The sequence below is a fragment of the Misgurnus anguillicaudatus genome, chromosome 25 (assembly GCF_027580225.2).
Source record: "Misgurnus anguillicaudatus chromosome 25, ASM2758022v2, whole genome shotgun sequence".
Lineage (NCBI taxonomy): Eukaryota > Metazoa > Chordata > Actinopteri > Cypriniformes > Cobitidae > Misgurnus > Misgurnus anguillicaudatus.
The window spans coordinates 19594956-19608707 of record NC_073361.2 but is presented as its reverse complement, the minus strand read 5'-3'; the positions used below and the strand labels follow the sequence as shown (position 1 = coordinate 19608707).

At 40.3% G+C, this 13752-nt stretch overlaps 1 protein-coding gene across 3 annotated transcripts; it reads left to right on the top strand.

Moving 5' to 3' along the window:
- Positions 1-794: 794 nt before the first annotated feature.
- Positions 795-13545, top strand: csrnp1b (cysteine-serine-rich nuclear protein 1b). Of its 3 annotated transcripts, XM_073864042.1 has the most exons (6): positions 795-1007; positions 6066-6226; positions 7565-7760; positions 9676-9935; positions 10019-10315; positions 10420-13545. In XM_073864042.1, the coding sequence occupies exons 3-6, from the start codon at positions 7583-7585 to the stop codon at positions 11383-11385; spliced, it is 1701 nt and encodes a 566-aa protein (XP_073720143.1). In that variant the 5' UTR covers positions 795-1007; positions 6066-6226; positions 7565-7582; the 3' UTR covers positions 11386-13545. The 3 variants fall into 3 exon arrangements, with proteins under 3 accessions (XP_073720143.1, XP_055037756.2, XP_055037758.2); XM_055181781.2 differs by lacking the exon at positions 6066-6226 and having other exon boundaries at positions 798-1007; XM_055181783.2 differs by lacking the exons at positions 795-1007; positions 6066-6226 and adding an exon at positions 1762-1995.
- The last annotated feature ends 207 nt before the right edge of the window (positions 13546-13752 follow it).

Below are 13752 nucleotides of genomic sequence, written 5' to 3'. Positions count from 1 at the left end.
TTGAGGGTTAACGATTCAAAATAGTTGCATCAGCTTAACCAGTAAATTATGCAACAGTTTTACAAGATTTACTACTAAATGATGCAGTAGGCTTTTGACTCATTAGTTCAGTGGATTTAACATTTAAATGTTTTGGCAAATTGGTTAACATTTGTAATATCACAAAACGGTTTACTACAAATATCATTGATACATTTTATGGTTAAATTGTAGAGAATGGAAATTTTGTGGTTATTATGGTTTTATTATGAAACTATGGTCACTGTAGTGAAACCATGGTGAAGTGTTTATATTTGACAAGTAAAAGATTAAAGTTAAAATGTATTTTTAAAAAATTTATTTTTCTTTATTTTTTAAAGCAGCCTAGTAATTGTATTGTATAATACACTACATTTACTAGGCTACTTTTAAAAAAATACATTGTTTTTTATGACTGTATAATAATTATACAGTCATAAAAAAAACAATGTAACGCAATGGCAGAAAGATTATGAAAACTGTTTTTAAAGAAGATAGCATATTATTTACTGTGGCAATGATAACTGTTGTATCTGTGGTATTTGGGCGGAAACTCTGGTTACCAGAGCGCATTTTTTTTTCAATGTATTGAAAGATTCACGGTTCCCATAACCTGCGTTTATTGTTTTCCGGTGCCTTCTCGGTTATGTTACTATAGTGATTTTCTGTCAGGATACTCGCGCGCCAGGAGGAGTGTCGCTCCGCGCGGAAGGCAGGAAGCGGCGCGTGGGCAGTCTCTCCCTCCGTGTCACCGCCTGCGTCACGCGCTAGGAGGGAGTTTTCCACTGACGAAAAGACTGCGCCGCTCCGCCGTCTGCTTCAGACAAGAGGAACAGCTTCAGCTGCTGTACAGCGAGCGCACAATAGACACACAAACAGCACACAGGGATCTCTTTACGGATACCGATCGCGAACGTATCACTTGGATTATTACTGGTTTGGACTCATCGATACCGCGATATCACTAATGCTGAACGGATACGCTATTGGTGAGTAGCGGAGGTCGTTATTGTTTAACGCCGCACTTGTAATTTGTCTAATAGCCAAACCTAGGTGCTGGAGTCAAGCCAAATAGTTTGAATGTTAATTTCTGGTGTCAGTGTAAACAGATAAAATATGTCGGTTTAAAGTAGTTATGTTAAATGACATTGTTGTTATTGGCGTGAAATGAAAAAATAAAGTTTACGTTATATGGCATTGTCTGGCTGTTGTGTTTAACGGTAGTGAATGTATTAGACATACATTTTGTGATTTCTAATTTCAGTAACAAACTCCGTTTTTGGTTTGAATTATATTTGTGTGAGTGATATTTTTTGTTAAACCCGAATCATTAGTGTAGGCTATTATAAGTAGACGCGCGTGCGTTCTGATTCAATAAACGCATCACAATCAAAGATGATTTAAATGTCTGTTGTGACAGAGTTTTTGTCACTATAGACTTAATTAAAAGATCATTCCCAATCCCAAAACAGCTGTTGATGGTTTTGCGTCGGACCCATTCGCGGAATTCCAGCATAGTGGACCTTATGTGTAGGCTATCCAATAAACCGTAATTGCTGGTTTGGATGCGCGCGTATATGTTGAGGGTAATGCTCGTTCACGTTTATAGTACTGTCGGTGGTGTCTTCTGAAGCGAGAGCGACTCCTTAAGGTTCCACGCCGTATCAGTTCAATGAAGTTGACTGCAGACCTCTGCTTAGCCACATTTGCACTTTCAGTCCTGCGTGATGTCACGACTTGAATGCATGTGAGGTTGAGCGCCCGTCCTCGGTCTGACCCTATCTATCATTTGATTGACATCAGTCAATCACGAGGAGAGATGATAAACAACCGCTAACAACACGCTGCGCGAGGCGTGATTGAAATAATTGGAGTGATAATGTAAACTAATGTTCTCACTTCACATTGGTTTGTCAGTTTGTCATTGATTCATTGGAACTACGACAACAGTGTTTGAGACGGAAATACTTCATAACAGTAAGCTGTGGTTAAAAATAAATTAAATGTTTGATGGGAAAGTTTACTAATGAGCTTGTTTGTAAACTTTAGCTCAAATGGCTGAGTATGTTGTGAAGAAACGGCGTTTGTTATGATTTGTGCTGCTGCGTCGCGCGCGACCTCACGAGGACTGTTTGCGAGAAAAAAAAACGGTTCAAACAACACATCTTAATAAATAATAGGTTTTAAATGGGTTTTTATTTTGAATTAGTATCGAATAAGTTTGTAGCTAATTGACATTTCATGTTGTATCGGTAGCGGCGCATATACGTTTACATAATTATGTTGCTTATGTAAATAGTAAATTGTTTTGAATTGTAGTAATAAAGTTAAAGCGATCCATACAAAACAGACACGTGATATTTTTTATACCCTTGATTGGGAATGTGTAAACTTGCACGTGTATTGTGGGCAGCGCCGTCAGCTACTAAAGCATTAACTATTAGTGAGTCAGTTAACTGATGTAAGTGGCACGAGTATTTGATGTTGATGTCTGGCCGGTTTTCTTTTGTTCCCTTTTCTTGTAATCTTTAAGATGATGCTTTGTGTGTCTCGTCTAAACCCGTCATACCTCTAATTGTGAGATCTGTATCATTGGTTGACCCATCAGGTTATCTTTTGTGTTAACCACCCAATATACCAAGTATCCCTATTTGAGGTATTTCAGTCTCATTGGGGGAGGTGGTGGTCTTAATATCTTTAAAACAGAGGGACCCCATCTGTTTTGTCACTCTTGCATTCTTTCAGCTTGTGAGGTACCAGCGAGTGCCCCAGACATGAGTTGACCCCCGAGCACCCCCACCCTAGACACCCTCTCGCATTCTCTCTTGGGAGTCTCTAAGAGAGCCTCTATTTGTTTTGCCACTATTAGGTTAGTACAAAACCAGCAAGCTGATGGCTTCTCGGGAAAGCTTCACTTTACGCACACTGCTGGAAGTTTGCATTTCGGATATTGATGCAAATTGTTGTGTGTGATGGAAATCTCTCTTTCAGTTTGGGTATTTTCCTCAGTTGTCATGTTTTCCAGTCGTTGACGTAAAACGTGAGTATTTGTTTAAAACATCTGTCAGTTTATTTTTAGAGAGAGTCTACTTAATAGTTCTTAAATTGAACTGAAGCATTAGCATGTGATTGTAATTTTACACATTTGTTTACTTGGGTGTGTTGTTTTGTTTGTGCTGTCCAAACTCCCTTATATGGTTAACTGTAAACAGGCAGACTTGGAAAAACAGTAAGGCACGTGACGCATCATTCACCTCCACCCTTATAATGTAATCTTTGATGATGCATGTTTTAAATATCATACACCCCATCAGGTGTTTTTATGGGTATTCCTGTCTGAGATAGGGGAATAGTGGTTTGGACCGTACAGACACATCTGGGATAGACAGACCATTTTCCTCGTACAGAATGTGTCTTAGTTCCAGAGGAGAATTCCTGTGGGCTGGAGACATCACATTATTTATTTGTTTAAAGTTCTCGCCGGCTGCCCTCCTCCCACATCAGTACACGTTCCTGTTTGGGATGGCTGTGTACTCTGCACTGGTTGCAACTCAAGAACAGAATGTCTCTGGCATAGTTGAGCATCCAGAGTTGTGAGGAGGATCAACACGACACGTTTCTCGCTCCTCCCCGTGACTGCAGTTCTTCTGGCTTGCCCAGCAGGGGGAGTTCTCTTATTATTCCTTATCTAGTGGCTGTATTTTGGCAGTGATTCATTGCTGTATTATCAAGACATTTGATTTCAGCTATCTTTTAATTAAGCCAATACAGAAGCTATTAGGAGTAAGTAGGGTGCATGCTTTTTTTGTTTAAATATTTTTTTATGCTTAAGAGGGTATATACAGCTCCTGTTTTAGAGGGCCTCCATAGTTTAAATTCAATTCGAACACATCTAAACAGCCAACTCAAAGTCTTTAGGATCGCAGGGTTTGGACTCCGTATGACAGTAGCCCTCCAGAACCAAAGTTGTACACCCCTGAGCTTCATATGCTGCTTGCTCATTTATCTTCTTTGGTTGTGAGCTGGAGGGCCAAAGTCAACTTTCTTGCATAAGCTCAGGTCAGGATTCCACTGCTTGCCTTGTACTGCACTGCACTGCTTTACTAGTTCACACAGGTTGCTAGATAGTGTGGGCTGTTTATAAATCATGCATACAGACTTGGAGTCAGACTAGAGCTGGTGAGTCAAACAACTCTTTGTTAAGCTTGCAGTTACTGGCATGCCTATATGCTACATTAAACTATGCATTGAGCATCACCCACCTTTATTAACAGTGTTTTAAAATCCAGCCTTTTGCATTTGCAGACGTTCTTCCTGTTTTGGAGGGCACTAGATTTATATCTTAGTGGCAACAGCATTGAGAATACCTGCTGCAATTGGAATGGCAGCATTGCATAATTTATGGTCCAGGGCAAATATCTCACCTGCTCCGTCTCATCCGATTGTCTGGGATACTTCGCAGGCTGTTTTCTCCACATATGCACCGTTGTGGATTTATAGGTTGACTGCTCACTTTATTTCTGAAAATTTTCACTATGTGTTTGAGTGCAATAAGACAAGCTTTGAATTGACTTCTGAATGAGCTACCCACCCCCCTTGTATACCCCCCTTCCTGTTCCTGGGATTAGCTTGTCGCCATTGTTTCTGCCTGTTAAGCAAGATTAACAAATCAATGTGTCAGGTAGACTACAGTAAAGAGACACCCAGGTCCTGCTCTCTCCCCCGCTATCTCTCATCTGTCCCGTGCTGTTTTCCCCTTCTCCTTAATTAAAACTCTGCTGCTGTGTGGTAGGCATGCATGGGTTCCTTAGGGAAGTGAGTTATTTTTTTATCTAAATAATGTAAAGGTAAACCCACATGCAAGACAAGACCAGTCAGGCACTTGTGCAGGTGCTCCCTCGAACGTCATGCAAGCGAAAGGCAATTTCACAGTCAAATGAGTAGATTAGGATGAACTCTTTGTCATTTCGCTGTCGTCTTCACATGTGTGGCGAAAGTCTCTTCATCATTGAAAGCCTTGCCGTTTATATGAAAAGATTCCTTTCATGAAGAAATCTGATGGCCCAAAGGCTCGTCTGTGCAAATAGCCTGCTTGTTTTCAAGCAAGACGTAGCATGAAAGGATTCGTGCTTTTGCGCTGGCTCTGTTTACATGCAAATAAGGACTGATCTGGACACATACTGTTCGCAGTAAAAATAGATTATGTCTTCAGTCTCCAGTGCATTTTTTTCAAGTCAGCTGTCCTGTTTGTCTGTTTATATTCCAAGTCAGCTGCATCTCCGAGTATTACCGCGTGGCATCTATTGCATAATTTTGTACAGTTCAAATATTGTTTGCAAGGTGCTTTTGGCAAGAGTTGCATGAGCTGATAAGTTTTGTGCCCGTCACGGTCGGTCTACTGTCAGGTTTAGACACAGATAAGACCCACCTCGTGAGTTTTGGCAGTGACATTTGGCGGAGGAGACGCGGCTAAATGTGCAGACGGTACAGCCCTCATCGTCTGGCACGTTTACGATGACAGCACTAATGTGTGAAACGCAGAAACCTGTGGGAAAGGAACTAGCCATTACGATATTGTATAATCCTGTGTATTAATAAGAGTGGTCAATTTAAACTTGCCATCTTTTTATTAATGTACTTAAAAATAGACATTAGATACCAAATGTTTGACCGTTAGACAAATCGCAGACACTTCATGAGTCATTATGTTAGTCACACTCTATACAGAAGAAATTAAGCTGTCATAGGTTCATAATATCTTTCGGGTGACACATCCGAGTCTAAAATCGTGAGCTCTGTAATGTGCCAGTTACAGCCGTCTGCCACCTTTTCAGAAGTGACTGTACTGGTACATTTACTGTTCATTATCACTTACCATCTAACTTCTGGGTGGAAAAACATGCTTGAGAGCTTGACACTGGTAGTTCAAGATTTAATTCTAGAAGTGACCAAGTTCAGTTTTTGTCAGTTTCCCCATACAGTGGTGAAACTCTTCTTATCTTTAAATCAAACCCTTTCCTTCCTTTCTTCCATTCTGCCTGTTTCAGCATGAGTATCTGTATAGAAGTGCGGTGAGAGACAGAGCAGCCTGAGGTGAACAAACTGATGGGGGTTTATCTCAAAACAAGGAAACAACAGTCCGCAGCCGCTGGTATCAAATGATGGCATGAATGATGCTCGGTTGTGCTGGATCTGATAGATAAAGCAGGTGTGCACCGGGTAGACAATGCATTGAGATGCATTCTGGGTTTACAACAAATATGTTTACTATTTGGGTGATTCTCACGAAATCCAGACTTAAAAGGTGTCCAGCATCAGATTTTTTTAAAAAGCCATTAAAGCCATTTTTTGCACATATAAGATTAAGGTCTGATCTTACTATAACTTACTATAACCATTATTTCGTATTAAATTATTTACATTTTTTAGATTATCATTATAAAAAATATCATTACCGCAACATGATATTACATTAAATATATGCATTTAAAAACTCATGTTTCGGTAATGAGAACTAAAAAAATTTGTCTACGTACTATGACAAACAAAATTTCAACTTTTATCTGGAGAGAAAAAATAAGAACTGCTTACCTGGTAGCCATCTTGAGTGTCACAGTCAATTATGTACCTTCCAACAATTTTTTTTGTTGAAAATGTTAGTTCCTGAAAAATGTTGCGGAGGATGAGATTATTCCTTATTATTGTCTCTACATTTACCAATGATCACCAAATACCACACGTTTCTTTACTGTGAATGTTTATAGTATGCTGAAGCTTTTCAGTTTTTTATTATAAATATTTCCAGTCATGGACACGTTGCGGTAATGAAAATTTCCCTTTAAATGTGGAAAAAACAGCAAAATTGGTTTGTATGATGTCATTTGAAATGTGCAAAATAGTACATGAAGAGATGTTTGTAACTATGCTTCTTATTTTGATACTCTTTGCATTTACTTTTTTTTATCAAAATGTTTCATGACATCTCATAAGTCTAATTTTGCGAGAATCACCCATTTATCTAATACATTTAGCCGCTGTGCAATAGAGGCCCATGTGTATTTTTTTTTTTATTTAGTTTGTGTGTTTGGTAAGGTGGCTATGTATTTAATCGATATACTTGTCTAGCTGATTGGATTGTGAAGTGGGTGAAGGGCTTGGTAATTGTTGACCGCACCGGAGAGGTCTGATTGATTGCTTCCTGTTTGTTTGCTGGTAATAGACGGCATACAGCGGTCAGCTGGTTGTCGAGGCAGGGATAAGCCTGTATTGAAAACATCATGGATGTTTGGTTGCTATTAGGACAAAGAGCGCGCTGCAGATATTATCTGCTCATGTGGATGCGCTAAGCTCTGCTCGCAATATAGATACGATGATTTCCATAGCAAAACAAATTAGCTTTGCCGAAGGCTGGATCGCATGCACGTGTGTGTATTGCACAGCCTTTACAATGAACTTTCAAGATATCCTTTTGTATACATGTAAATGATCTGAAAATCTGTTGATGGCACTGTAGTAATGCTTTTTTGTCTTCTCTTGTGTCTCGCAGATCATCGACACTAGCGCCATGAGCGGGGTTCTCAAGAGGAAGTATGAGGAGGTGGAGGAGGACCCATGCTACTCTTCTTCCCCCTCCTCTCTTTCCTCCTCCGCCTATTCCGAGTGGGATTCGGATGGGGAGAGCTGCTACTCGGACACCCTGGATTCAACACCCAGCAACCCCAGCTCTCCAAAACTCTTTAACAGTGAGTTTTACAACTATTAAATACAGTGGAGTCTAAAAGTCTGTGAACTTATTTAAACTTGGAAGTTACTGTAAAAATAGTTGGTTCAACTTAAAATTTTAAGGCAACCAGGTATCTTTTGAGTTCATTCAACTTAAAAATATTAGTTACATTTTAAGGCAACCAGGTAACTTACTATTTTATGTTGAACCAACAAATCTTTTTTTATAGTATAGAAATTTAAATAAAGAAAAGAATGGTGATATCCTAAAAAATGTGGCAAATTTGTGATATTGACCATGCTGACAGCTACATGCTATGCTGATAATATAGAAACCGCATTTTCATAAATGTTCCCAGACTTTTGAGTCCACTTTTATTTTTCATAGCACACACGCTGTCCATACTATCTGCAACATGCATAAGGTCTGCACTACTTATCTTAGTCCAATGCCACCCAATGTCCTACCTGATAAGACCTTATTGAGATACAGGAAAACGATTATTGCCTTGCAATCAGATTTCTGGAGGAAACCAGTTATACAGATATATTTTGATGCACAGCACATTTAGCCGGTCTGTTCAGGAGGCTGAAGGTACTTTGCAGCGTGTGCGTGGTGTGTTAGACAGTTGCGAGTTTCCCAGGACGGCAGGGCAATGAGCCAGCGAGTGTGAACGCGGCTTTGTCTGAGTCCTGGGCATGAACCCAGCACAGGTGCTGAAAGAAAGACAAAGAGGGTGCACAGGAAGAGAAGAGGAAGTGAAATGATACGCCTGTCTGGTTATGTTTACGAAACAGAGAAAGTGGAGGAATAGATTGTAGACATCCTATTAAATATGGCATGTTCAACAGGTTGTACTGTCTGAATGGTCTTTTCTTGGAAAGATTCCTCAAAAGCTTATTTTTAAAACATATGAGGTGTACCCTGACACGTCTTGCGGACTCATACTTAGTGAAGATCTCCAAAGTTTAGGGCTGGTTGTTGTGGTTTCTTTCTTCCAAAAGTCCTGTTAGATGAGCAAAGCATATTTGCACAAGCTTCTGATAGGAAAAAATGTTCAGGGTTGGATTCCCACCAAAATGCACATCTAATGTAAGCCAGCTGTGGGGACAGTAGGATCCATCCCCTTTGATAACAATCGGTGAGCTGGCGGCCCTGAGGGAGAAACTGCGCTCCGCTTACACAGAGGTTAACAATTCGACTTGAAGTATAAAAAAATAGACAAACTGCTTGCTTCCACATGTGGTTTGTCCATATGGTTTTCCTGTATACTGTAGGAAAATTCCTCCTTTGGGCAGCGAAACTCTGACCTATGACCGTTTACTAAAGTGTCTCTTAGATGTTCCAGGGGCCATTTGCAAAAAGCGAGCCGTTTTAAATAAAGATGTGGGGTATTGTTTTTGAAAAGCAACTCTCTTTGCCACTTTTGAAAACCATCTAGCCGCTGGGTCGCGATTTGAGGATAGACTCACACACACAAGACCACACTTCAGCGCCAAGGGGAAATTCCTGGCTGGATTGTTTGTCAGACACGAGCGCTATGAGGAATGCAGTTGTCTTTACAATAGATACAGAAAACTATTAAATGGTCCACGAATCAAACACACTGATGTCTAGTCTGATTTGCTATGTGTGGTCTACCATCTAGTGGCGATTTGGTGCTACAACGTGTGATCTTGATGTTTACACAAGAGACTCAACCACTCTGTTTTTCCCATTAGGCCTGGCACACTTCCTACTCAAATACTTCCCATTGAGATGCTAGGAAAAGAATGCAGTTTTCCTCTCTTTTATTTTCCATTATGAAATTATTGTGAGCGGGAATGTCTGGCTGCTGTTTTCCACTTAATGTTTTCCCTTAGAGGATTAAAGTCCGCCAGCTTTGCTATACATGAGTCATGTAATGAAAAACCACCTTTTATCCTCTTTTTCAGCCACATCCATCCTGAAGAAAGTGAAGCGGGCGCGGCGGGGGAACGTGCAGTTCGACCAGGTCACGGTTTACTTCTTCCCGCGATGCCAGGGCTTCACCAGCGTGCCCAGCCGTGGAGGCTGCACCCTCGGCATGTTGCAGAGACACAGCGCGCAGCGATGCTACACGCTAGCTGAATTTGCCGTAGAGCAGCGGCACCAACGGAAAGAAAAACTTAAAAACAGAATGAAGGAGGAGAAACTGGAAGCGCTCAAACTGAAGGTATCAAGTCGAAATTTACTTTAAATTAGATTCCAGATTTTCAGCGTTCAATAAAAAGCTAACCATTCTTCTTTTTCCTGAAGCTTACTAAAAACGGTACCCAGGAATCAGAAGAGGCCGACAAGTTGACTGTGGATGACATCCCCGAGGATGAAATCGACCTCAGTGGCGTCAACCTAGAGGACGGGTCCTTCCTGCACCCCTATCCTTCGAAGAGAAGGCACGCTATACTCAAAGCAGCTGGTGTGAAGAAAATCGATAAGGAAGAGAAGCGCCAACTGCACGAGTTGCGTACGTCGAGGGAGGACTGCGGGTGCGACTGCCAGGGCTTCTGTGAGCCAGAAACATGTAGCTGTAGTTTGGCTGGGATCAAGTGTCAGGTAAGGTTTTAACAGAAACATCCAATCCCAATTGAGGTTAAGGCTAATATTTACAGGTATCGGTTACCGAAAACACTAATGTAATCCGATTATTGGTTTTACAGATGGACCACTCATCCTTCCCATGTGGATGCACTAAAGACGGGTGCGGGAATACGGAGGGCCGCATCGAGTTCAACTCTAGCCGAGTTCAAACCCACTACATCCACACCATCATGAAGCTAGAGCTGGAGAAACGCCTGGAGGAGCACACGACCGAGGCTTCCGAAGAACAGCCTGACTGCACTTCCTCGGTTCGTCCAGTAGAGGGCAGCACCTTACCCGAGAGACCCTCCTTTCACTTCAGCTCCGAGCTGGTAGCTGCGAACGAGAACAGCTGTAGCAGCGACATGACCGATTCATCCAGCTCTTCGGGTCAAAGCGAGGACACGGAAGTAGTCCGCGAGCAGTCGCCGCTGGATGTGGATGAAAACGGACTTGCGCGCATTCTAAGCTTTAGCGACACAGACAATGAGGATTGTTCGGGTCAGGACAGAGATGTCGAACGTAGCAACCAGCAGCAAAAAAACGAGTCGGCATCTATGGGTTACGGCATCTTTAGCGCATCGGACGACAACAAACTCTGCACGTCGCAAACAGACTCTAACGTGAACAACAGTCGTACGGCCATATCCGAATTTTTGGACGAGAACGCTAATCAAGAAAACGGTTTATTCCACAGTGGATCTGTTCCTCACACCCCATCACCCTCCATAAGAGATCATTCGGCCAGCTATATGGACCTAAGCCTGTCTTCGGAGTCAGACCTGGAGTTCTTCGACGGGTTTCCTTGTCTGGGACCAAGCTCGCTGTACAACTCCCTGAAGGAGTACGAGCACATGGACAACTTCTTTCAGTTCCAGTTGCCTAGTTACCCCAGCCTTCCTCAAGCTGCCGACCCAGGCACCTGTCTCCTGGAGTCCCTTATTGGCTTGTCCGATTCTGTCCCAGAACCCCCCGCCACTTTCACAGACAATCAGATGCTTGAGGACGCTATGAAACTGTCAGTGATGGAATCTGTCAAAGTTTAGAGGGATGTCGATTGTAAATGAACGCCATCCTCTGATGCTATCGATATTTGCATTATCTGCCTTTAAGATGTTAGCAAAGCATTAAGTTATTATAACAATCTTTATTATTATTATTATTATTATCATTATTTGTATTGCCATGCCAGTGGCAGCTAACATTTCAGTTTGGGAAAAAAGTCTGGCCAACTGATTTTTGAAAATTTTTGTACATATGGCCCGGAAGGTGAAGAATTTCTCACCCACTTTGTTGGTATTATCATCATTTACCATTATTATTATTGTTATTATTACTATTATTATTTTTATTGCTGAGGTTATTTATATGAATTCAAAAGGGGCACAGATAGGAGTCTTGAAATGATGCTGATTATGTATCTCAGGGACTTTTTCTAGCTTTTGGAAGCAATGCATTTCGACCATCGCTGTTATGGATCTTATTTGGCGTTTTCTGAGAATTTCCACCAAAACACAAACAGCATTTATTGGCCCCTTTGGAGGGCTTCAGTCTCTGTTGCTTTTGGACTTGAGATGTATGGTGGTCTGTACTTTATCGCAAAGCTAGAGGAATCTCCTGTTCTACAAATGGCTCCTTGGGATTTTTAATGGTACGCGAATCCCCCAGAGGCTCCTCAGTTAGCACTTTATCTGTGAACGAAAACGAAACCGATCAGACAGCAAATGGGTGATCAGTCTGTTGTCTATAAGATGCTTTTCATACAAGCGTTTGGTGTTTATCATCAGCACAAAAAGCGAGCATTTTTCTCTAATTTATTATACACACCGCGGATATCTCAGTTGTAAATCGTATTCATTTTGGAAAGCATAATATAACTGTGATATCTGTTGACCATTGCGTTTATTTATTCTTACCGAGTTATTTATTTTTGGTTTTTCTTTAAATATATCTGAGCCACGCTGTGCTCCGGAGAAGTAGAAACAATGCAGCTTTTAAAAAACAAACAAACATTTTTGTTTTGGGGGGGTTCACCTTAAATACTTTAACGTGTGTGAAGCACATCTTTGTCCTGTAATAATGTTTCATTTGTAGCTGTGGAGGAAGGGGCATCAACAGCAAAGTATTTATCTATTCTATTACTATGAAGAAACACTTTGGTTAAATTATTTCACAGTTAGCATTTCAGTGGGACTTAATTTATTCATTGTTTGGGCAATAAAAGAATATGGTGTGTGTTTAAAGAAAGAAAAGGTTTACTCTTTGTGCCTGTTAACACAAGGAGCCATGAACAAGATTGTTTTATAGCTGATGATGCTGTATAACCTACCTATCGATTAAATCAGAATTGCCTACGATATAGAGAATTAACATTTTGTAACTATGTAGATTTGAGAGAATTCTAATCTGTATTATTGACAAATTATTTTATTAAGAAATGAAATCCACAATGTTCTTCAAATATGAAACGTTTGTAATATATTAATATAGCTACGCAGGCATAATGCAGGTATTTGCATAGTTCTTTCTAATGTCTGTAACTACCTAAATGAATTAACCAAGTGAAATGACTCCGAATGGTTGGGCAGACATGACTTTGTGGGTATAAATTAGTGGTTTCAAAAACGTTAAGCTGCATATATTATGCAAGACCTAAAATTATGCAAAGAAAATTCCCACTTCAAAATGAAGATGTTTAAAGGTTTACGTTTCTGAATCGATGTACATATCCGACCATCCAGACCAGAATTCAGCTGTTGGATCAGCCTAGGAGAATTTGCATGCGAGATCTGTTTATACATTCGTCTCCATATATGTTTAGAAAGCAAAAATGCACAATCAGAAATGTATTTGCTTTTTTCGCCTTCATGTGCTGATCTTGAAATCGATTCATTTCCATGGCCGAGTGGATGTGGTTTCATTCGTTCAAGTCCAGTTTATTCCATTGTAAAGATGCATCACCTCATCACAATGGAAGTTATGGTATTTATTAGTATGTTTTGATCTCTGATGCTTTGCAAAGTGTTTCTTACTTCTGCCTTTTTTGATGTATATATTTTCTGCGTCAATGCAACTAAAGACAAAAACCATGCAGTTCTTTTATATTATATATATTTTCATGCTTAACAGTTTAAAGCTGTTCATTTCATTCAAGTCTTTTGACAGTAGTTTGTCCCTTCAAAATAAAAGTTCAGCTTTTTTCTTAAGTTTGTTGTGTGGCTTGTTTTTTAAGCTTGATGTTCTCATTTAAGTATGGAAGCCAATTTCCGCCACATAAAAAATCAAGCTCTGATAAATCATGATTATGAGATAAAAAGTCAAAATTATGAGATATAATTTCGACGACTTATGAGATTTTTATCTCATAATTTTGACTTTATCTCATAATTTCGAAATTTTATGAGATTTTTATC